The sequence below is a fragment of the Chaetomium globosum genome, genomic scaffold, assembly GCF_000143365.1.
Source record: "Chaetomium globosum CBS 148.51 scaffold_6 genomic scaffold, whole genome shotgun sequence".
Classification (NCBI taxonomy): domain Eukaryota; kingdom Fungi; phylum Ascomycota; class Sordariomycetes; order Sordariales; family Chaetomiaceae; genus Chaetomium; species Chaetomium globosum.
In genome coordinates this window covers 3,765,994-3,790,758 of record NT_165981.1, presented here as the reverse complement: position 1 = coordinate 3,790,758, position 24,765 = coordinate 3,765,994, and the positions used below count along the sequence as shown (strand labels likewise).

At 54.2% G+C, this 24,765-nt stretch overlaps 4 protein-coding genes across 4 annotated transcripts; 1 reads left to right on the top strand and 3 right to left on the bottom strand.

Annotated features, from left to right (window-relative positions):
• Nucleotides 1-134: 134 nt before the first annotated feature.
• On the bottom strand, nt 135-2,224 carry CHGG_09546 (uncharacterized protein; the record flags this gene model as incomplete). The annotated part of the gene is made up of 2 exons (XM_001227472.1): nt 135-1,096; nt 1,168-2,224. 2 exons carry the CDS (start codon nt 2,222-2,224, stop codon nt 135-137), a joined length of 2,019 nt encoding a protein of 672 aa, XP_001227473.1.
• Nucleotides 2,225-3,493: 1,269 nt separating this feature from the next.
• On the top strand, nt 3,494-5,106 carry CHGG_09545 (uncharacterized protein; the record flags this gene model as incomplete). Its single annotated transcript, XM_001227471.1, has 5 exons — nt 3,494-3,505; nt 3,666-4,224; nt 4,282-4,300; nt 4,566-4,605; nt 5,032-5,106. 5 exons carry the CDS (start codon nt 3,494-3,496, stop codon nt 5,104-5,106), a joined length of 705 nt encoding a protein of 234 aa, XP_001227472.1.
• On the bottom strand, nt 4,432-7,141 carry CHGG_09544 (uncharacterized protein; the record flags this gene model as incomplete). Its single annotated transcript, XM_001227470.1, has 4 exons — nt 4,432-5,799; nt 6,053-6,106; nt 6,268-6,746; nt 6,820-7,141. The coding sequence occupies 4 exons, from the start codon at nt 7,139-7,141 to the stop codon at nt 4,432-4,434; spliced, it is 2,223 nt and encodes a 740-aa protein (XP_001227471.1).
• A 2,129-nt stretch (nt 7,142-9,270) lies between these two features.
• On the bottom strand, nt 9,271-24,544 carry CHGG_09543 (uncharacterized protein; the record flags this gene model as incomplete). Its single annotated transcript, XM_001227469.1, has 6 exons — nt 9,271-9,371; nt 9,664-9,790; nt 9,855-10,346; nt 10,410-18,180; nt 18,233-18,306; nt 18,362-24,544. 6 exons carry the CDS (start codon nt 24,542-24,544, stop codon nt 9,271-9,273), a joined length of 14,748 nt encoding a protein of 4,915 aa, XP_001227470.1.
• Nucleotides 24,545-24,765: the final 221 nt, after the last annotated feature.

Genomic DNA, 24,765 nt, shown 5'->3' with positions numbered 1-24,765 from the left:
CACGACCGCCGGAGTTGATTACCTGAATATGCCGTGTTTCATTCCAGCATCCAACATAAGGGCAACCCAAGGGGGTGTGCTCTCTCCCGCGTCCCAACACCACGCACGCCACCCACACCGCCCTGATACGCTAGCTAAGCGATATAAACCGGCAGCCGACTTCCGAGCAGCTCACTTTTGGAAATCTGCACGTCTTTTTTGTTGAAATCGTGTAGCAGTAACCAACACAACATCCTCAGCACGAGAGTACACCAGATGGCCGACGCTGTTGACTCAAGTTTTGTCGTCTCGTCCTCAGGGTCCTGGTGTGGCCCGTGGTCCGGGACGTTCAGCATGGGGACTGACTGAGCCGAATGAGTCCTCTCGTGCCTGAGGTGAGCCGGCGGCACGGCCGGCGATATCGGCAGAGACGGAGCGGCAGAGGCGGGGGGTGACGGGGCGGACGGCTTGGCCTCGGCCTCACTGTCGAAGGAGGGCTCCGGGGAATGCACCGAGGGCGCGTATTGGGTGGTTTGTCGGCGCCCATATGACATGACAGCGCGGGCCCGGACCTGGCGGAGCACCTTGAAGAAGTACAGCTCCATGAAGGCCTCCTGGCGCAGCTCCGGGCTGGCGGCCGTGAGCTCGTCAAAGTGTTCTGTCAGTTGCTTGCCGCCGCCGCTTCGCGCGCTCTTGGTGTCGAAATCCGATTCGGCGCCGCTTTTATCGTTGATCATCTTCATGACTTCCTGGAAGTGTTCGCGGACAACCATACGCACAAGATCCCGGTCGCTTTTCTTGAGGAAATCGTCACACTGGTCCAAGACATCGTGAAGGGTGTTGAGTAGCGGCATGGAATATCCGGGAGTTTTGGACTTCTTATCCACATCTAGGGCGCGCACCAACATGTCGGAATCTTCCATTAACTGTTGGATCTGTTCATTCCAGGGCACGTCGGTGTCCGTATCGGTGATCTTTTTCCAGTATTCCCTCACCAGCCTCCGCATGTTGAAAAAGTTCTTATCCCAGTGGTATGGTGTGGGGTTTGGAAGCATGCGAAAGCCGCTGTTGCGGATATGGAGGGTCTTGCCGAGCATACCAACAAGCTCAAAGGGGACTGATTGGACTGGTTAATACCTAGAGAAACGGTGGGGGAATGGAGGGATATAGAGGGCCAGGCACGCGTACCTTGGAAGAGATGACCGTGCTTAGCCTCTGGAGACCGGAAATACTTGGCTGTATCGGTGTTGCACTCGATGAGGACCATAGTTTCAGCGATCTCGTCCATACTGCCGAGCTGGAGGAAACTCAGGTCCTTGGTGTCCTTGTCATTCTTGTTTTCCGTGTCAAGAACTTCGACCCTACGCGTATCTTTGCTCTCTTGAAACAGGGTTGACACATAGCCGCAACACAGCTCCTTGACCTCGTCGACTGGGATCACCCTATTTTCCCGGAAGCGGCTCTTACCGGTAACCTGGAGGGTGAACATGATGCCGAGATCGGGGACGTTGGTGCCCGTCAGGATATAACCGTTCCCCTCGGCCCGGTATCGCTCCCGTGACCGGTCAAACTCCTTCCAGTATATCCCCATCATAGCGACGATCTCGAGGAGGTGGCACATGGTGGTAGTGGCGTAGGGCTTCTTGACGCTGGCGGGCATGGTATCCCAACTCCGTCTCTTAGCCTGCAGGGCGACGGCGAGCGTGTGTTTCAAGAAGTCGACGGGGGGCAGTGCCTGAGGCGGGTTTGCCTTGTAATGATCGAGCTGCCATTGCTGGCTTTCCTTCTCCATGGATTGCAACTGCGAGAGCAGCACGACCCATGAGGCCCTCTCATTGTCGGCAGTGTGTACTGTGCTCTCTTGCAGCGATTGGCGCTGGGCCTCTTCCTCCTGGGGCAGTAATGCCCTCGTGTCTCGCAAGCTGTCCGGTGTGCCGCTCACAAAGGTGATGGGCTGATTTTTGATAGGGCCCCTTTCATTCGTGGTCGGGCAGACGAAGAAGACGGGGGTCTCGAACTCGACCTCGAAACGCAGCTCGGTCGCCCGGAATTTTCGTTTTTTGCTCATGTGCCACCTTCCCATGACGCTTTCGCCGCAGTTCGAATACCCGGCGGCCGAGGCAATGTACTGTTGGAAGACCTGGGCGAAGGTTCCCAGCAGCGCGACTAGCGAGATGACAAGGGCGACCCAGTTGACGACGTTCTCATCGTCGCCGCCGCTCTCCGAGCTGTTGCTGTTGCCCATGGCTATTGGCGATGTTGGTAGAGGAGGGGTAGCGTCGTCCCTCGGAGGGGCTGTCGTGGTGGACGTGTTCCCACGGCAGGTGAGGCAGCCGGCAAGGCTCTTTAAGGGGGCGAGTTAGGGTGATGTGATCCGACCGTCCCTCAGGACTCGAGGCCAAGGGTGTCAGTCCGTTGTTTGATGAAGAGAGGACAACTCAACCTCCTCCGGGGATCAGAGCCCATTGTATGAGGACAACAACGGGCAACGCGTCCACTCTCTTTGGCCGCTTTGGCCCGCAACTTTCTCGGGTTCGTTTCTCGGGCATCGCAGGTTGCAGAAAATTGGACGCCGGGGAAGCACAAGGCAACCAATGGGGCCTGTTGCGGCTTGACGCGCATCTCGACCCCGACCCCGGTCATGAAAGTGGCCAAGCAAAGTCGAGGCCAGGGTCGCACGGCAGCTCAATGGACCCGTTCTGGATTCCGCGGAGCGGGGGCAACGCAAGTTCAGCTGTTGACGACCCTGCCGGCCACCCCCCTCAAACTTGTGAGTTTTGATTTCCTAATGGCAAATGGCGAATGCATGTTGACTTGAACCGACCTGATCAGCTGGTGTTTTACCCTATTTGACGATCTGGCGCGCGGGGTTCGCGGACAATTCGGTGTTTCGTATCGATGTGGAGACGAACCCCGTTTCCAGGAGGTTTGTCTCGACTTGCAGATTCAGAGGCTCAGTTCAGGAGCCCCGCGCAGACGTTCGCTGTGGTTGGCCGCCGAACGGGCCGTGCCCGCCCGCCTGCAAAAAACCGCAAGACCCGAAATGAACAGGACTGACATCAACAGATTGGTTTTGTGGCAGCTGGGGTTTGTCGTCGTGCAACACGATCATCTCCATCAGCGCCCAATTCGGAAATCGAAGGCCGGAACGGGACGGTAGAGTGTCGTCGCCGCCCACGTTTGATTAAGGAGCTGGAGCAACGCTCAGCGGTCATCTTCTCGGTCGGCAATATGATGCACACCCTCGGTGTTTTACGGATGTCAGATCATCGGGTGGTGGATGTGCTGATGCGGTTGAGACCGATTGCCTGGAGAAGCTGCGTTTCTCAATCATGACACCCGCCGAGTGGAATGTGGATGATGATGACGTCATTTATGACGGACGACAACTGAGACTACTGTGTAAACGCTGGCATCTCACAACCTGCCCGCGGTGTTCTAATACAGCCAGAGTACAGGTTCATAGAAGCTACCCTGTGACCATCGAGTCATTAACCAGCATTGCAACAACGCCATGGAGTCCACAGTACAGGCAAAAGACCGAGATGCTGAGACCAAAGTGGCCGGCGAGCCACGAAGCACAAAAAGCACAGTCCTAGAAACAGGTGCCGCCATGACACAGGCAGGTTTCAATGATATACACCTACCCTAATGCACCAAGGATAGGTAGGTGCTAATATCCCCAGGACTTCTCGCCCCTCCAAAACATCTGCGCCCACCTCAACGCCTTCCATGTCTACGCATCCGACCCAACCCGCGTCGTCGAGGCCAACCACTACTGTGGCCACCTAACCGAGGATGTGCGTCAGTGTCTGCTCTACGACAGCCCCTCGCCCGGGGCCCGCCTGATCGGCATCGAGTACATGATCAAGCCGCACCTATACGAGACCCTGGACCGGGAGGAGCGCCGCCTGTGGCACAGCCACGTCTTCGAGGTCAAGTCGGGCATGCTCGTCATGCCGCAACCCTCGGCGCTCGTGCCCCAGGCGCTATGGGACAAGGCCGAGACCGCCGAGATGGAGCAGGTGGTTGAGCTTTATGGCAAGGTGTACCACCTATGGCAAGTCGATCGCGGTGATAAACTGCCGCTGGGAGAGCCGCAACTCATGACGAGTCTGACCAAGGCGGATCAACTTCCGGGGTTAGAAAAAGCTATGGACGAGAGGGACAAGCGGTTTCCGGGGTGTCGTTGGCGTGAAAAGAGGGCGATTAGGAAAGATATCGAGGAGCCTCCGATCCATCCTGGTAAGTACAAATATGGAGGAGGTTATAGATACAAACACTAACCTGGAATAGATGCAGACTATACGTGGAAGAAAATGTAAAGAGTACTCAAGTTTATGAACTCCAGCAGCAACTACAGCACCCCATTTCATATCACATACACTGAACACACGCAGCCTGTAGCTCCTTTCAAGCTCCCTGGCCGGCCCTTATTACTGCCTCACGCCGCTAACCAATGTCTTTTTTCTTTCCTGTCACTCTTCCATATGATGATCGAAAGAGCGCCTGCATATCGCTGTCCTCGCCGGGCCCTCGTTTCGAGGAAGACGAGCTCCCTGCTTCCCTGCTTACTCCAGGCCTAGGTTTGTGGAACTCTGCCTCGGTGTCAATTTCGGGTTTTGCGTGCGTTTCGCTTCGGTGTTGGTTCAGCAATTCCTTGGTCGACCAACGAGTGCCACAACCACGCTCCATGCAAGCCCAACCCTCTCCGTCATACCCGTGCCTCCGTCGGTGACGCTCCAAGTTTTCTTTGCGTGACCTGAAGTTGCATCCTGGTTCAGGGCACGTAAACAGCGACCAGGGCACCGGGTGTCTTGAGTCCTCGCGCGGACCATCCCCATGAATTGCCTCCGACAACTCTTGCGAGGCGCGTGGTGCTTCCGTATCATCAAACAGCGGTGGGAAGTACACCAAGTCGTCCCTGACTCCCTCAAACAGGACAAAATCGCCGTTGTTTGGCCTATCGTCAACGCCTCCCTTTGGGTTCTCTGGTGCACCGAGTGGATTCGGTGGAACGTTCACCAAGTGGTATTTAACATCCTCAAATAGGATAAAATGACTATTGTTTGGCCTCTCGTCAACGCCTCCCCCCGGCTCTTCCGGTGCATCAAGTGGATGCGGTAGAACCGCGGTCTCACTGTCATTTGCGTTGCCTGTCGTACTGGTCTCATCTGCCCCTGCACCGTCTAACTTGCTGACTCCGATATTTTCCCGGGGTTCTTGAATAGGAGAAAGCGGCGGATATGCAGAAGGCAAGGCAGCTTGGTAGCTCTCTCCCCATTGAGTATGAAATTCAAACTCAGTACTTGGGTGTGGCAGTTCTGGGCCATCGCCTTCGGCAAGACTCTTGTTGTTCCTTATCAACCTTGCATACGAGCGTGGCACCCAACCTTGGCGTTGTCCTTGGTCACTTAAGGCTGGAATCCAGGCTGCACCTGGGGCCCTTTCCGCTAATTTTAGGACCCATAAGTCTTGGCCTTTCACCAATGGAAGCTCGCTCGCTCGCGCAGGCTTGAGATCGTACAAAGCAATGGCCCGGGACCACGCGGGTCCGTTGTGTTGCCCGCCGGGTTTGCTTGTTGCAGGGGTTCGGGAGCCTTCTGATGATGTTGGATCCTCGGGGGACTTCGCGAATGTTCCGTCGGGGATATTGGGTCCATCCTTTGACCCCTCCGGGCCCTCCCCCGGATTCCCGTCGGATTCGTCGTCGGATTCCGTGTTTGTCGGGAGGATGGTTAATGAGATCTCCTCAAGGTGCCGTGCTAGATGGGCTATTCCCTCGCTGCCGATGTGCTCCTGGCAAAGAGGGCATGCTATCTTGTTTGAGATGCTAGGGAAATTATGTTCCAATTTGAGGTGCTGTATCCAGGCGTACTTGTGCGGGAAGGGGACGTGGCCAAATTTGCATTCTGCCATGACACAGGCATAGGGTTCAAGGTCGGAGAAAACATGTCTCCTGTCCATCGACGTTAGCACTGTTAGGTGAGCCGAACCGCCGGTCTTTTCAAAAAAGAAAAAAAAAAAAAAAGGAAAGACAGAAAGGAAAAAAAGAAGGAAACAGCGTTCTTACTTCCAGGATGACTTCCAGTTGGCCTCCGGCAATTGGCAGGCGCAGCCACATATGCTGCAAATAAATGGTTGTCCTTTCATCCCTTCTGGGGGGATCTGCGGGACGCTGATCGATCCCCCCTTCGTGCCTCGGTATGAAAGGACCGTCTCAGCGTAAGAGGTTGGCGAGGCTAATGTTGTCCCAAGCCCCGAGTCGTGAAAGTCGGACGCAACTACGGTTCCCTTTGCCTCGGACGCTGCGGCAAGTTGTATTGATGGCCGTTCGACTGCCCGGGCGTTCGCCTCTCTCGCGGCATATAATCTTTTGGCCCTTTCCCAGTTCATCTTGCCGAAGACATGAGCCAAGAGAGCATCTCCATCGGGATAACGGTGTCGTATGCGGGACGCTAGGTGTTCGGCCGGATCCCAGTTCATTGCTAGCGATGGCAATACAGGCTGCTCCTCGACAGTTCTGTCTCGAATGGGCTCTTTGTATCTGGGACCTAACTCAACCAGGCAAAGAATATCGGTTTTGAGATCCTTTGTGATCTCCTCGATATTGAAGTCACTTGTTACGGACGACGTGTCGCTTCCAGAGTCGCTCCCCGAATCACTGCCATCGTCGCCGCCATTGGCAAACGTTGCCTCTTCGATTAGATCCCGGGTCCGGGCCGCTTCATTGTGTAGCCCGCGCTGCCAGTCGTTGTCAAGGTCGACTGAGAGCGCAGTAGTCATCCCTGAGGGCAGTTAGAACCCAATGGAGCCTCGTAAGAATCCATATTCACCTACTATCCGCCATAATATGACATATGCTCACTAACAGACGGTAGGTGTCACGTCGCAGCCTTTTTGATTCGGATAGGGCAACGTCAAGGTCCCCGGTCAGCGCACCGTAACCATCGCACCACAGCTGCAAGTATCCATAGACGCGACTGAGCTCACGGCGGTGGGGTCCGATGGTTCCAAGATCACCCTGGTCGAGACAGAGATGGAATAGTTGACACGCTGCTTTGCTGAGACGTGAGGTAAATCCGTCTCGCTTGGATGACGAAGTTTCCGTGCTGCCATCACGCACCACGGACTGTTGCCAGCGTTTGATCTCGCTACCCATAATGGAGATACCTGAATTGAGCTGGACCTAAGGAAGGATCGGTTGGAGTGGCAGGTGACGGTGTTAATTGCAATTTACGTACCTATCCATAATCGAGAAACGATGAGGTTCCAAGTCTTCCAGCTGTGACGCTACGCCCCTCCCTCCCGGAACCACGCGGAGACCCGATATTGACGAAGCCACAGAGCCTTGCGTGCGGCTTGCTTGCGCATGGTGGCAGTGTGGGGGCTATGCTGGTCCCGACCATGCACAATGCAGGAGGGCGTCGAGTTGCGCAAGCCAATAGCCGCTTGATGTGTTTTAGCGGCGTTCGATTAGCGGATTAGCGCGTAAAGGATCTGTCCAGCTCATAACTACCCAAAGCCCGGTGAACTCCCGTCTTTCCATCTTCGTAATCCGCTGGGCCATGTAGCGATGGACCCCGTCTCACTGGCTCTTGGAATAGCGCCGCTCTGTCTTGGGGCATTGAAAGGGGCAAAACATGCAAAGTCTAAGATCAAGCTCCTGAAACACCATGATCGGGAAGTCTCTCGTTTCCGCAAAAGGCTCCGGACGCAAATGTCAATTTTCCGAGACGAATCCCAGTTATTAATCCAAGACGCTGGAATCGGGCCCGACCTCGCCGCAGAAATGCTCGAGGATCATAGTCATGAACATTGGACGAGTCCGAATCTCGAGCTTCAGATCCAAAAGTTTATCGGCAAGAGATATCTCGACCTCAAGGAAGTGACGGAGCAGGTCCATACACAAGTAGCGGCATTTGACCGAGATCTCAGTGCCCTAGAGGGGTCGGATCAGCCTTCCAGCAAAGGCAAAGTCAGAGCCCCATGCCCCTCTACCTCTCACCGGGGGAAAGCCCCGTCCTATGAAACACGACTTACTCATTTCTATAGCTCGCAGCCAAAGCCCACCATCTCCAACAGGCCGTCGGAGTCGCTTCTAAGTACTCTGCCCTCAGGGCGGGGCTCGACGCCCTCACCGATTCCATTGGCGAGTTTCGGAGACTAAGAAAGACAGCGAGGGAGCTACAGAAGCCCAGCCCGGTTTCCCTAATGCAACGGAAAGCCATGCCCCAGACATACAGCTTGGTAGCGAGACATTCTGCGTCCTTCATCGAAGCTCTTTCAAAAACCTGGTCTTGCCGGAACTCAAATGGTGTCCACTCCACCCACACTGCCAAGTTATTTCTTGAGTCAGACGTATCCAAAACCTGTGTCAACTTCAGGATGATACTGGCGTACGAATCTACATCAGGAAATCTTAAACAGAAGTAAGTCTGCTCCTCGGTAACTGCTACCTAAGGACTTACTTGGCTCACCGTCTTCCTACTTAGTAGCTTATTGTTCTTGCGTATCCGTTCCGAAGAGATTTCCTGGGTTGACGTCGGCCTTCCGTCGCCGGTTGCCTCACTACCATCTCCCGAGCCACCAACCAAGGCTCGTCGAGTCAGATTTGCTGACTCCCCGGGCCATTCTTCCTTAAGGACTTACACTTCTCTGCGAACGTGGCAACGCACGAGCAACGAAAAACTAGCTCATAATCTATGCCAATCCAAAGATGTCTGCCAGCACGTATTCGAATGTGGGAAAGCACTCCACCAGTCAAAAGAGGAGGGCTGTATCGGGTACCTAGTATCCACCGACAACCTCACCCACCAACTCATGACGGCTCATGACAGGGAGAGCACTGTGATTCAGACCCGCCCCTCCCCTTCGGCGAGTTTAGCTTCCGTACTACGGTGTCCCAACCAACAAGACATAGCGGTCAACGAGCAGCTCCGACTAGCCCTCCGCCTTGCCCGCTCGGTGCTTCAGTATCACTCAACGCCATGGTGGCGCCGAAACTGGGACCTTTCTGATCTTTCCTACTTTGATATCGATGCTGAACTTTCAGTCTCTCTTTCGACACTCCACATCAACACAAGGCTATCCACTCCAGAGAGCATGATGTCAATGCAGAGCGTCACAACACACATCCCCACGCCGCCATCTGACGACGACACCCAACTCCTGTGTGGTATTCGAAACGTCACGCTTCATAGTCTTGGAGTTGCCCTCCTCCAGATCGGGAGGTGGGAGGCAATAGATACTGAAGATTTGGTCTTGATACGCAGGGTGGCAGCAAAACCGTCACGACTGGGGCCTCGATATGACGAGCTGACTGCGAAGTGTTTGTACTGTGATTTTGGCTTTGGAGCTGATCTTAACAAGCCACAGTTGCAGGGGGCTATCTACGAAAGTGTGGTGCATGAGCTGGAACAGATGGTTGCTTTGCTCGAAGGGGGGCCAGGGGGCGCAGGGTCGTGCTAAAACCGCAGCATGGTCCACAGGTCCAGTATTATAGGGTCATTTGACGGCTGTAAATAGGTAGACAATCACTGTAAAGATATTGGGCACAAGGACGTTGCTCAATGCCCATTTCGAATGCATGCCAAAGCATCGAAAGCTCCAGTTAGTTATTGACTACTTGAAGGAAACCAACCCGTCATAATACAGCTTAAAACTAAAATACTTAGAACACACCCGTCAATAGTGTAATGACTCCTTCAATCACTCTGTCTCCACCGCTGTTTCCCAGTTTCTCTCTGGACCCAAAGACGCCAACTGTCATCGTATCGTCCTGCACGGAAACCTCCACATCAACCGCATCCTGATGAATGGTCAGTGCAGCCCCATGAATGGCCGTGCCAATATATCACCAGGAAAGCACTTACCTGAAAGGCATCCCTTACAGGGTTGCTTGCTATCGCCTCGGCCAACTCTTCAAAGTTGCCATCCAACTGATCATGGGTGGTTGGATCACCAGCTTCCGATGGCTCCCGTAGCTCTAGTTGGGGATCCTCCCGCTGATCTAGGACGGACGGGGCCGCTGCAAGGAAGTTCACGAACGAGTCGATCGTGACGCCCGTCCAATCCTTGATCTCCCACAGCCCAACTTCCACGTGAACAGGGGATGATATGGCGTGGATATCCCTCTGGATCTCACTCGCAATGTCAAACAGGCTGGGAGTGTCTCGTAACACGACCCGGAGCGGCACCAGACGCAGGAAGGGATAGGTACTCGTGCCTGGGTCATTTTCGGCCCTATTGGCGAGGTAAATGCCAAATACCATCGTTTGAGGCCTTTCGGCACCATTTCGAGCGGCTGTGGAGGCGAGGAACTCTGCATATGCAGCGAAGAAGAGGGCTTGCAAACCCACTCCATTCTGTTTGCACAAGTTCACAATTCCACAGACTCCACGAAGAGCAGCCCGTTTGATGGTGCTCACCCGGGAAGTGGGGTCTCCCTCGGTTGTAGGAGGACATGGGGGCTGGGGCTGGATGCCGGCAAGATACTGGACCCAGAACTGCCGTCGTGCATCACGAGCAGCATCCGAAAGGTGGGGGGCGAGAATAGTCCGCCACTTGAACCCGGTGGTGATGAAACTATCAATGGTTTTCGGGAAACAGAGGGCCGCAAACTTGTCCATGATTACGGGCAGGCTAACGGCATCGTATAGTGCGTGGTGAATCTTCAAGCGCAAGACCCAACTGTCCCCGTTTCTTTCCGCGTGCAGGGAGCTATACGGCTGTGGCAGATCTTCCATCGCCCGGCTATGCCACGTAGTGTTGTCGACCGAAAGTTGTATGTGATCCAATGCTGCGGCGTGAAGAGTGATCTGCATGATCGGGGTTGATCTCAAATTGGTTGAGACGAATACGGTCCTGAGCATGGGTGTCTCGGCCACCAAAGTCTTCCATGCCGTGGCAATGGTGATGATGTCCACTTGACCGGACAGTGCGTATTGGAAACACGGATAAAACACGCTTCCAAGGGTGTTCTGCCAGACTGACAGCATATGTACCTGCATCGACGTGGCTGGGAGCACTTCTTCGGCATCGGATTCTTGAATCCCGATACCACGGAGGATGACCGGTATTCCGACATCTTGTGGAACGTCAAAGGCCTTGGTGCGTTCGTCTTCACCGTCGGAAGACTCTGGCGGTGTTGGGATAGACTGGGCTTCACGGGCAAGCATCGCCATTTCGGATATCGACTGTGCCTTGAGCATATCTCGGAACCCGATCGAAACTCCCTTCTTCCGCAACAGTGAACCAGCCTTCACGGCGCTGATCGAATCCAGGCCAAGATGGTAAATGCTGTTGGCCTTCAGGATGGTTGTGGCGGGTGTCCCTGACACAGCAGCTAACACATCCCTGATGATTTCTTCGAGAGGAGACCAAGGACCGTCCTCCTCTTCCAGCCCCATATCGTGTGCGGCAGTGGTGAGGACACTGTCTGTGATTTGGAGCACGATGGGAGACTGGCCGCACACTGAAACTCGCTGCCCTGAGAACGACAGAACGCCTGTTTCAGGAGAACGCATGATGTAGATAAGGACTTGGTTGAGTTCCCGCAACATTTGCAACATTGCGTCTTGAGACGCATAAGCGCCGTCACAAGCCATCCGCCAGACCAGCCTGCTCTCCATCAACTCCATCTCCACGCACACGGGGTATTCCACTTTCGATGTTCCGCCAACTGACTCCATGAGCTGTCTGTTGCTCACCTGGTGAACCCCCGGAAGTCCTCGCTGCTGAATAAACAAGGTATTGAAGAGGGGCCCGTTGCTTTTAGCCACTTTTTTTGCCGCTCGTAGTGGAAAATGCCTGTAAGGGCCGATGCTGTTCATGTTTTCCTGCATGTAACGGACCCATGATGAGACCGTGCCGTGCAAGACACTCCTGACAGGGATGGTGTTCATGGTTGGAAACACGAGCTCTTCGAGGGACACAGTGTCCCGGCAGGAAAGTACCACGCCGAAGGTGACATCAAGAGACCCTGTTTTGGCAGCGAGGATGGCAGCCCAACAGGCCTGCCCTAAGGTTTGCAAGGTGATAGTATTGGCTTTGCAGAAAGCCATGGTCTCCGCCGCCGAGACAGGCCAGGTCACTTCATCTCTGTGAACCAGCGGATCTTTGTCGGGTTCCGACTGGTTTTCGGGTATCAGGGTCGGGGTAACACCTTGAAGGAAACCAGCCCAAAATGCCGGTGCATCTCGATGTTCCTGGAACAAAACGTTGTCGAGCTGGTGAATGTATGACCCCAAGGTTGGGACCCGGTATGTCCCTTCATACGCCTCATGGACGGCTTCGTGGATAAGGCTGAGAGACCACCCGTCGTACAGTGCATGGGCGATGGAAAGGACCAAGAAGGTCTGATCTCCGTCTGTTGCAAACACCAGCTGCAGAAGGTCGGACCTCCCTGCCCCTTTCTGAGCTCGGAGCGTCGCAGTGTAGCAAACCTTTGCCAACTCCTCGGTCTTGTTCAAGATAACTTCGGTAATGCGCACCGTTGAGCCGTCACCAATGACTTGACAGTACGATGCCGCCAACTCGGGGCTCTCAACTGGTACGAACCTGGTCCGAAGAATAGGCGAGCCGGCGATCACGGTCCTCCACGCGTCCGCCATCCTGGTGACATCCACCGAGGGCGCAAGTTCCAGGATGTCGTGGTTGAAGTACAACTGGAAATCGGATTTGATCATCTCCATTACCATAGACTCCTGAAGCGGCGTCGCCGGGAGCACAACTTCGCCATCAAGGAGCTCGCCAGCTTTGATCATGTAATCTCGCAAAGCGGCTTTTGCCTCGTTTATTCTTTGCGTCGCGGGAGCGCCTTCGGTTCCGTTGATGGTGGCGTCATGAGCCCTGGCTTGCAGCAGCTCGGTAATCGCTGCAATCGTTTGCGCTTTCATCAGGTCGCTGGTCTTGATGTTGACCCCTTTTTTCCGCAGCAATGCAGAGAGCCTGATCACGTCGATACTATCGAGGCCTAAGCTTAGGAGGGATGCGTTCTCGGGGACAGATCGTGGGTCCATGTCGGCGAGGTCGGCTATCTCATTCCGTATCATGAGAGCGTCTTTGGTCCACTCAAAGGGCGACCTTTCGACGAGAGGCTCAGAAGGTTGCTCATCCGACATATCTTCGTTTGTCGCAGCGCACCGAACTGATCGAGGGTCCAAGCCGGCTGACATGGCTCCCACGAGATCGCCGGAATCCCGAGTCATGTTCTTGAGCGCTTCTTCCAGGTCTTCCATCATAGTTGCGAGTATAGTAGCCTCGTGATTCTGGGCAACGAGAAGCAAAGAAAGATAACCGTTGGAGTCCAGGGAGGCTTCTAAGGCCAGGGGGTAATCAGCCTTGGGTTTCGACTCGACCGCAGTCCACAGCGTTCTCTGCTTGATGTCTGGTTCTATATCACGCTGGAACGAAAACAGGCTGTCGAACAAGGGTTGTCCACCCGAGCACCATTTTTGTATGTCGCGAAGGGGGACGTGTTGGAAAGCCAAAACAGCAGTGTTGAACTCATGGCACTGCTGGATCAAGGATGACCAGGTAGACCCGGCATTTGAGATGATAGCCGCATGAAAAGGGAGCGTGTTGAACAATGGTCCGACAACGGCTTCCGCGTTGTCTAACTCAATGCTCCTCCCAGAAACGATAATGCCGATGGTTGGATCAATGGAACGGTGTTTGGCTAAAACACTAACCCATGCCGCTTGAACCAATGCTTGGTGCGTGACTCTGAGGTTGGTTTTCAACAGTTCGAGATCGCCGAAGTGGCCCTTACGCGTGACGTTGATGGTTGCCGGGGATGTTGCAAGCTCGAGGGAATGGATAACAGCTGCACCTTTTAGATGCTTCCTCCAGAATGCCCTGCTGTTGCTAAAGTCTTGCAGCGGTCCATGGCACAAAGCATCGATGAAGGATGGCCTCCGTGTATCGTGAGCTGTTTCAGCAGACTCATCGCCTCCCGCCAGGTATTGGCTTGCCAGTTGGTTAAGAAGAAGATCGAAACTGTTGGCATCGTAAAGTCCGTGGAATATGTGAAGGCAAAGCACGCGGGCCCCGTCACTATGGACGAGAACGACTCTGAAGGGTTCGACAAGGCGGTCCTGATTTCGTAACAACCAAGCATCCCGCATCTCGCGGATCGTGTCCTCGATCGGCGAGCCAGCCTCGAGCCGGATTTCACTCCACGGTAATGAAGTACCGTTCAGAGCAACCTGGACGACACCGTCAACCGTGCTCACAAACTTGGTCCGGAGGATAGAGTTCGCGTCAACTGTCCTTTGTAGTGCGTTACGCATCCGCTCAGCTGAGACACCAGGAGCTAAGATGAACTGGAATGTGTTGAAGTAGGCGCTATCGCTGGAAAACCTCGAGATCATGCCCTGTTGTAGAGGCGAGCACGGAGCGATGTATTCAATCTCGTCTGGCAAGACGCCTAGTTCCTGAGAAACGTGGGCCCGGTGTTTATGGCCGCAGGCTTGGACGAGCTGCTTTGCTGCTGCAACCGAGTCAGATCCGTGAATTGGCTTGTGAGTTTCCAAAGTCCGGACTAAATCCCCGATTAGGGGGTGGCGAAGAATCAAGGATGGGCTGGCCGTTGCAAAACCTTCCTTCTTCAGCTCCCGAGAGAGACGGAGAACAGTAATGGAGTCCACACCGAGCTCGAATATGCTCGACTCTGCTGTCACCGAGTTGGTCTCGACGTCTTGCATTGTAGCAAGGACCTTCGCAATCTTCGCGCCAGTACCGTTGAGTACCCGGGGAGACACGTTCGATAGTGAAGACAGCGACATGAGCTTGTCAGCGGTCAGCGAAGCGAAGAACGTCGCTAACCGTTTGGTTTCCGCTTTGTTGTTGGAAGACAACGGGATGAAAGAGACTTGAAGCACGTATGTCGGGACCATGTAACTAGGGAGATTTGAACGGCAGGCGTCTCTGGCGCGTTGGCATAGTTCTGCCGCGCTGGGGCCGTCGAGAACCTCAAGCGAGGTGTTCGACTCCTCTCGCTTAGCCCCATCACCAGTTGTGATGAACGAAACAAGCAGATCTTTCTTCTGGGATTCGCTTCTCACGACAAGGGTGGCAACATCCCGGATGGAATCGACCCCTTTGCGGATAGTGTGGTTGATCTCGCCGATCTCGAGACGCTGGCCGCGAAGCTTGACCTGGTCGTCGGCTCTGCCCAGGAAATCAAAGCATCCGTCGTGGAGGACACGCACCAAGTCGCCAGTGCGATAGACTCTGTCCCCAAACTGTTGGAGGGTCGGGAACCTTTCTGCCGTAAGGTCCTGGCGCTTCAAATACCCTTTACCAACCAACCGACCGGAAACACAAAGCTCGCCTATGCCCCCACGGAGGACAGGTTGTTGTGTGCCCGGTTTCAGCACGTAGGAACCAACGTTGAGGAACTGCTTTCCAATGTTTGACGCCCGGCCGTTTGTGGGTACTCGTGGGAAAACTGTGACCCCGATGGTCGCCTCCGTTGGGCCATAGAAGTTGTAGATGACACCTTTGGAACCCCAAATATCAAGGATCTCCTGTTTTAGCGACTCGCCCCCGGTAATAAAAACACCCTTGCAGAGAGTTGGCACATCATCGGGATGTAGAAGGCGTGCTAGGCTGGGGGTAAGGTCGATGTGAGTGATTCCAAGCCGAGAAATCGTTCCTGCGAGGTCTTCCAAAATTAAGTCTCGGGGGGCAGCCACAAGCGTAATGCCCACTGACCAACTCCAGTACTGTTCCAAGACTGAGACGTCAAAATGCAGCGAGGCAAACTGCAGCCATCTTGAGTCATCTTGCCAATGGCCGCTGAAGATATGTTGGAAGGCAAGCATACATTGGACTGCGTTATCATGAGTGATCTCGCATCCTTTTGGCGTGCCAGTTGTGCCAGATGTGTAGAGGCAGTAGCAGACATTGTTGGGTTCCAGGTTAAGAACCGGAGGATCTGATGATGCCGCCAATAAACACGCCCGATCGAGAAAGATGGTGGGGACGATGACAGAGAGCTCGAGGTTGTCCTTTCTGGCTCTCGACGTGACTAGAACCGAGGCTCCAGAATCTTGTAAGATGAACTCATTTCTTGCCCGTGGTGCTCCAGGATCCAAGGCAAGGAACGCACAACCAGCTTTGAGGATCCCCAGAATTGAAAAGTATGCTTCGGGGCACTTGTCAAAGTAAACAGCAACGATGTCTCCAGGCTTGACCCGAGAGAGCAATAACTGTGCCACCCGGTTGCCGTTATCATTGAGCTCTGCGTAGGTCCATATATCCCCGATCGGCGCATTCCCGTCGTATCCTGTCACAAAATGAAGAGCGGTCGCGTCAGGTGCTTGAAGGGCCTGAACTTCCACAAACTGGTGAAGGAACTTAACCTGCGTCGGGATCTCAGCAGTCTCTGGAGGCAGGATTGAGAAAAGGGCCGGGTGTAACTTGAAAAGATCTGTTTCGTAATCAAAGGGCGAAAAAGCAAGGTGCTGAAATGCCGCGTCAAACTGTTTCAGCAGTATCATGGCTTGCTCTTTGGCGAGAATATCACTGAAGAAGGTAATTTGAAGCCGCAGCTGACCTCCGGCTGTGGGCTCGACTTCAATAGAAACAGGATAATCGACGTTGGCATTCTCATTGACGATTTTCCAATGCTGTTTCGCTGACATGTCTCGGTCGAGTCTCTGGTAAACCAACAATGAGTCGAACGGTTTGGAATCCGGGCATCCTAACCACCGCTGAATTCTTGTCAGGGGCTGATGCTGCTCTTTGTAGAGATTGGTGTTGTATGACAGCATCTGCGTCAGCAGAGCTTGGTTCGAATCGGCGTTTCTGGTAATGACGGGCAGGGTCGTGATACAGGGGAACACCGCATTCCGTGTTGCTTCTGCGTTGCGTCCAAAAAGAACAACTCCAAAGACCACTGAAGTTTCGCCAAGGTACGCCGACAAGACCCGTGTCCAAGCCGCCTGGAGAATGACTTGCACAGGGTACGCTGACCTTGACGCGGCAGTTTCCAATGTAGTAAGCGTGGTGCCACTCATGGTTGATTCCGTCAGGATCTCCCGTGTTGCTTCCCGGAGTGGTGTCAATACTGGGAATTTGTTAATGACCACATTCTCGGCTTGTTGCTTCCAGAATTCCGCCGAGCTCTTCGAGTTTGAAAGGGCGTGGCCAAGTATATCCGCGACAGCTTCTCCAACGGGAGGTCTGGGGAGAGGGTCCCGGCCCAGGATCACCCGCGACAAATCATCGAGGATGGACTGAAGAGAATGAGCATCGTATAGTGCGTGGTGCATCACGAGGTGCATCTTGGTTTTCGTCTTGCCTTTAACGACAGCAACGCTCCAAAGCCGTGGCCGAAGTGTTCCGAACGCCGCTTCGGAGGCGTCAAGTTTCCAAGCATCGAAGTTGAAGCTGTCGGTTGAGCTCTCAGTGATGGTGCTTGATCCGTGCTCAAACATATCCGCATAATACTGAACCATGGTGAACGCGCAGTCGTCATGTTCGACCGGGACAATGGTAGTTCGAAGTATGGGGTGCTCTCGCAAGACAACATGCCATGCTTCAACGACTTTGGCGGATCCCAAGTCATCGTCGAGTTCAAAATCAGCCTGGTTGAAGTAGGCTCGGCCCCCCGACTTGATAAATTGCGCCATCATCGCGGATTGCACTGGTGTACATGGAAGCACGGCCTCCACCGCCTTGGATATAATACCGTGGGCAAGGAGTTGGGTTCTGACTTGAAGGTGGAATCTGGTGATATCGTATGCTGATGCAGCCCCTGAGCCCGGGGTTCGTGTCTCGATAAATTGTGCAAGACTGGCACATGTCGGGTTTTCGATGACATCACTCGCGACTACCTGATGGCCGCGTTTGCGGAGCATCGAGGCGATTTGGACTGCGCTGATGCTATCCAGCCCGAGTCGGTATATCGTCGTGTCACGCTGGATGTTCTCCGAATCCTGGGTTACTAAGGTTTCCAATACCTCTCGGACAGAGATTTCCATTTCCGTCCATTGCCCGCCCCTAGACTCTTGCTCTGTTGCAACGATGGCGAGAGACGGAGGCAGGTATTCGATCTGAGCGAGCCGTTCCGCTAGCCCTTGAGATATGTTGGTATACGTCGTATGGGACCCAGGGAATTGGAGACAGTTCCGTAATGCATCGGAGAACAAATCGTAGGCTACTTTGGCAATCTCCTGGGAGAGCGGTCGGCTGCCAGAAGGTGAGTCGAGTTCGAGAACACAACATGGACAATGTTACATACCTTCCGGCGGTATGCATTTTGACGAACAACTGGTCTGAATGACTATTCGGTATCACTTCACAAACGAGGGGAACCTAAAATCCGTCAGTTGTTGAATGCGTAGCAGGTGCGCAGAAAAGAAAAGCTTACATCCATCTCCCCGTCATCTCGTTCCAAGGTCCAAAGACTCTGGTCGAGAGCTCGAGACGGTTGCTGCAAGAGTAAAAGGGTATCAAACAACCCCCAGCAACCAACGTCTGGAATGATGGACTGAATGCGCCGTAGAGGTGTGAACTGATAGTTCATAACCTCCGCATTGATCTTTTGAAACGCTCTCATCACGTCAAGATTTCGCTGTCTGTGAGAGAGGTCCATGCGAATGGGTATGGTGTTGAAGCACGGCGCAACAAGTTCGCTGATGCCTTCGATGGGCAGTGATCGGCCGTTGACAACATTTCCGAAACAGACGTCTTCGGTCTTGAAGATGCGGCCAAGAGTTATTGCCCATGCGGTTTGAACAAGCGCCAACAGGGATACCCCAAGCTCCTTGGTTCCGACCGTGGCTTGAGACAACGTAACATCCAGTTCATAGGATAGCTCGCGCGTCTGTGTCTTAGCAAGCGTCGAAACCACACTTGCTGTGAGTTTAGGCTCGTAGCTGGCAAGGTGCTCAAGCCAAAACCTATCAACGTTGTCCGGCAGTCTGAGAGATTCGCCGAGGAACCGATCATAAGCAGGGGCACGCGGCAGTCGGGCGCCGAAGGCATATTGCTCGACTTCGTACAAGAGACGTTCGATAGCCACGCCATCATATAAAGCATGGTGGCACAAAAATGACAGATACACATTGTCGTTCTGTCTGAACGTCGCGAACGATACAGCCGGCTCTAGAGAGTCAACGGCGTCGGGCATTATTTGCGCGTGCTTGTGGATACAGTCGTCGATGTCAGACTGGCCACCGCCCAAGTCATGCCAGGAGGGCTGCCAGGGGTCGAGGGCGATTTGGAGGATTGGCCATCGCGCGTCGTTTGTCGCGATGAAGCATGTCCGGAGAATATCATGGCGGGCCACCATGGCATTCCAAGCCTGTCTCAGTTGTTCCAAGTCACCACTAACTCTGAATAACATCTGGTTGAGGTATTGGCTATCCGTGGATGACGTTGCGAGCATGGCTTCTTGCAGCGGAGTGCAAGGGAGAATTTTGGCGAACGGCTTGCCAAGTTGTCTTAGTCCCTCAGCAATTCCGTCGAGGAAATCCGATGGCAAAAGCTCTGGGGCTCCTCGATGTTCTTGTCCCCGGCTCTCCGTTACCGGAGCCACCTTTGCGAGTCTCGCGACGCTCGGGTTTTGTAAAATGGTTGATATCGGAAACCGGATGCCCAGCTTTGAGTCCAGGTCTCTGGACGCTTGAATGGCGGAAATGGAATCCAGACCAAGGGTGGCCAACGGAGTCCACCGCTGAACATCGGTCCTCCTGACATTCAACGCACCAGAGATAGCTTGGGCGATCTCTGTTTCGATGGTAGACCATTCTCCGTCGTCCGCGTTATGCTCAGCTCCGTAGCTAACCAAGGCCAGTCGATCGGGCCCGAAGTCCCGGAAAGTCTGCTTCAGCCTTGCTTTGTCCAACTTTCCGGATGAAGTGGTAGGCAAAGCCGAGATTGGGATGATAGCGGAAGGAAGCATGTACAGTGGAAGCCGGTCTCCGAGAGCGCGATAGATTGATTGGATGCTCCCCTTGACTTCGTCATTAACGAGTAAGGCTTGGAACTTGGCCGTCTCCTTCGCTTTCAACACCACAAACGAGATGATTTGATCCCGGGTTCCCGTGTCCTCTACCGTCAAAAACAGGGTTGCGCAGTCGACATTCCCGGACTGCCGAATGGCCTCAGTTACTTCATCGAGCTCGACTCGCTGTCCTCTGATCTTAATCTGCTCGTCTGCGCGACCAAGAATAACCATCGAGCCGTCTGTCAACATGCGTCCAAGGTCACCAGACCTGTAGATCCGGCCAAAGGTGGGGTGATAGATGAACTTTGCGGCTGTGAGAGCTTCCAGGTTGAGATACCCTTGAGCTATCTGGTCGCCGCCAAAGCAGAACTCGCCCAGGCTACCAAAAGGGACAGCCTCCAAGCTGTTCTGGGCGAGGACAAATGTTGACGTGTTATCGAATGACCAGCCGAGATGCTGAATGGCCTGGTTGGCGCTCATCTTCTTGACACTGCAGATGTTGGTTGTCTCCGACGGCCCGTACCCCTGATACAGTTTGTCGCCCCATTTCTGCGTCACAGCCTCGGTCATCGGCTCGCCAGCAGTGACTAGGAATTGCACTCTCGGGACCTTGGCTGGGTCAACCAGAGATGCCACGGTAGGCGTCATGCTGAGATGGGTGACGTTGAGCTTGCGAATGGACCTCTCGAGATCCTCGAAGAGCGTGTCATTAGTCCCAGAACAAAGGCACATGCCTCTTGTCCAAGTGAAAAAGATCTCAAACACCGAAACATCAAAGGCTTGCGAGCAAGATTGCAGAAGTCTAGAATGCTCCTCGACCGGGTAGATCTGTGACAGCATATCGAGATTGCTCATGATATTGCGCTGTGTGAGGCAGACACCTTTGGGTACGCCTGTGCTTCCTGATGTGTAGATGACGTAGGCCAACCGCTCGGGATCTGGGGCCGGCTTCGTCAAAATAGGGGTTGCTTGAAGGTCAAGGGACTGAAGGTTAAGGCAGTTACACTCCAACCGCTGTTGCACCTTTTCCTGGGTAGCGGTGTCAACAACGCAAACCTTGACGCCCGCCTGTTGGAATATGGTCTCGATTCGGGCCATTGGAGTGCTGGGGAGAAGAGGCAAGTATGCGCACCCAGTTTTGAGAATGGCGAGAATACCAGCATAGAGTCGAACGGACTTCTCCATGATGATGGCGACCACGCCTGTCTCGCCCACACCATGTTGTGCGAGGTGCCAAGCAATTCGATCTGCCATCTTATTGAGCTCTGCAAAAGTGATCGTGGTGGTTGTGAGGACACCATTCGAGATGTTCTCCGCAAAGCAGATTGCATCCTTGTCGGGGAACTCCTCAGAGATGCACTCAACGGCGGTGGCCAAGTCGGGAATTCCGTTAAAAGTCTTTGGCTTAGGGTTGAAGATCGAGAGCAGGTGTTGTGGGCAGGCCTTCCAGACCGAAGAGATATCCGAATCAATGTTTTTGAGCATATAGGGGATCAATGCGGAGATCAGGTTTCCCACGACGCGTATCTGATCTTTCGGGAGCACATCAGAATGATATGTCAAACGGCAGTTGAACCCTTCTTGCCCTGGCTCAATTTCAACGAGCAGCTTCGTCTCCAAGTAGTCTCGATGATCCACTTGTTTAACAGTGTTGACACATTCCGATGAGCTGTAAAGAGACTCTTGATAAATAAAAAGAACGTCGTAGAGTGACTGCCCGGAACGTACACCAGCAGCCCGCTTGATTTCGGCGAGAGGTAACAGGCTATGCGGGAGAGCTTCACGGTTTCCGGCATTGATGTTAACCAGGAGATCTCTGATGGTTCGAACTTGTGACAGATCGGTCCGGATAGGCGCGGTGGCAATACAAGGTCCGATTATGTCCTCGATCTTCGCGACAGGTATCGTTCGTCCGGACTGGATCGAACCAACAACTACGTCTGTAGCTCCAACCATGGAACTCCAAATGCATGCCAGCGTGGCCTGGAATATCGTTTGAGGTCCGCAGTCAATTTCCTGGAGCGTCATCTTCATCTCCCCTGGTTTGATGTTAAGGAGGGTGGTTGACGACAATACTGCAGGGGCGCGGTTCACCTCAGCCGTGAAGTTTGGGAGAGCGGAAGGTTGAAAGCCAAGAAGACTCTGGGACCAAAATTCCCTCGCTGCGTCGAATGCCTGGCTTGTTTTCGCTGACTGGTGGTACGCCGAGATCTGGCGGAACTGAGGTCGGGGACTGAATTCCTTCCCCTGGTCCAATCTGGCCAGATCCGAACGCACCAGATCCAAGGACCAACCATCATACACCGCATGGTGGATTTGCAGGATGATCATTGTATTGTCGGAACCCTCACAAATAGAGATCTGAGCCCGAAACGGGCGAAGGAAGTCCTCGTCTTCACAAAGCTCAAAGTCTCTGATGATGGGGATGGAATCGGTGATCGAAATACTGGACTCAGGCAGCTGCTCAAAGATAACTTGCAGGAACCGCCCGTCGTAATGTGTGAAACCGGTTCGTAAGGCTTCGTTTGCATTGGCGATCTGTGAAAGCCAAGACCGAACCGTATCTGCAGAGTGAGCTCCAGCAATATTGAGTTGAACCCAGTTGCAGTACGCTCGGGCATCCGCCATTGTCTCGGCCAGCATGGAAGACTGTAGCGGCGTACATGGGATAATAGCTTCAATTGGCCCGTTATGCGTCGATAGTATCGAGTTTGCCACAATCTCCGAAACATCCGGCCCTGGATCTGGATCCGTGGGAGCGAACTCCAAAGCCTCTGTTTCCGTCTTTGACCGTATCCGCAGTAAAAGTGCAGAGACCGTCCGAGCTTCAAGGACATCGATCGCCCCAACACTCAATCCACCATCCCTAAGACACGATGCGAGCCTAATCGCGGTGAGCGAATCCAGTCCCGCCCGAGCCAAATCCAAGTTCGGTTGAACGTCCGTCCCTAAACAGTGGCTCGCGAGGTCGCAAACCCGCTTCTCTAACTCATCCTTGAAGGTTGTATTGCTCGGTATCCCGCTTATTTGACTTGCGTAGTCCGCCACCAACTGCTTCTTATCAACTTTTCCAGATGCCAATCGTGGGAAGTGTTCCACGACCACAACCTCACCAGGGTGCATGAATCCCGGGAGCCATTGTCGGCAAGACTCCAGAATAGCATCCTGTGCGTTGTTTGTTCCGTCAAAGGCGCAAAAGAGGACCAGCGTGACGTCCATAACCGCAGCTACCGCACTGTGGCAGCCCGGCGTTCTCAGCGCGGCATGTTCCACCTCTCCAAGCTCCATCCGTTGGCCCCTGAGCTTGACTTGCCCGTCAGCGATCCGACCGAGACACTCTAGCGTGCCATCTGCAAGCATCCTCGCTTTGTCACCGGTTCGGTAGAGACGGCCGTAGGGAGTGTCGATGAACGTGGATGACGTCTGCTCGGGCCGGTTGAGATAGCCATCTGCTAGTTGGTGACCGCCGATGGCCAGCTCGCCAACTTCCTCCCGGCCCAGCACCAAGAAATCGGGGCTTTCGCTGCCCTCTTCCGGGATCTTCAGAATAAAAGCGGAGACGGTGTCCAGCGGAACCCCAATGTTGCGAACCACCGAATCGCGAGCGAATGCAGGTTGAAGTGTACAATGGATCGATGCCTCGGTTGGTCCATACATGCCCCAGAGCATGCTTGGCCGTTCCTGATCGCCACCAAACTCTTCGACTACCGGCTGTGTCAACATCTCCCCGATGGTCAACAACAGCCGCAGACCAGAGGCATTTTCTCGTTTACGGAGGAGACTGGCGGCGACGCTGGGCGTCAGCTCGCATGCGTCCACATCCATGTCCCGGATGACACCTGGCAATTCATTGAGTAAGGCTGAGCGGGCGCAACTGACGAGGGTTTTGCCCCTGTAAAGAGGAAAAAAGATCTCGAAAACGGAGACGTCGAAGGTCGGGGCGGCAAACTGGAGGAACCGTGTGAATTGCGGGATGTGCCGGTCGTGGGCAAGGAGGCTCTGGGTGACAGCATCGTGAGATATCCCAACACCTTTCGGTGTCCCAGTTGAGCCAGACGTGTACATCACGTATGCCAGGTCCGCTGGGGTCGGCTGTCGGTGTGACGTAACGGCCGGGGGTTCGGCGTAGATTTCTCCATTCATTATCAGCACCGCCTGGTCGCCATCCGGGAGTTTTGATGCCAATTCCGGCGCGGTGATGACAACTTTGGCAGACACGTCTTCGAGGATGAATTTGGCACGCTCAAGTGGCACATCCAGGTTCATCGGACAGAATGCACCGCCGGCTTTCAGAATGGCCAAGAGGGCAATGTAGAGGTCGAGGCTTTGCGGGAGAAGAACCGGGATAACCAACGGCTTGGAAGGGTCCAGCGGCCCAACCAGAGCTGAAAGCCTGATTGCCAGGGCCTCAGACGCATGGTGTAACTCTCCATACGATAACGAGCTCCGGGTGCCGTTTGATGAGAGGAAGTCAATGGCCGTCTGCCCATCCTGGGAGGGGCCCTGGACCAGAAGGTGAAGCAAGGATGGTCCCGGCAACCGTGTTGGTGGGTGGTTGACAATAGACAAAGAGGTCGCGGTTCCTTGCACAGGCATGTCCATGATGTTGTTCGCCCCTAACTGTGCCATGTGAGTTAATCGTTCAACGGCTTCTCGGGTTGGGACGGCATCGACTAGAAGCAAACAAATCACAACTTACCAAGGTCCCTCTCCCTCTGTAACCTAACAGCGTGGGCTTGCACCGGTATCCTCCTAGCTGGGCAGGTACCTCTCTGTATACCAGCACCGGTCAATAAGCGAATATACAGAGCCACCCAAGAACG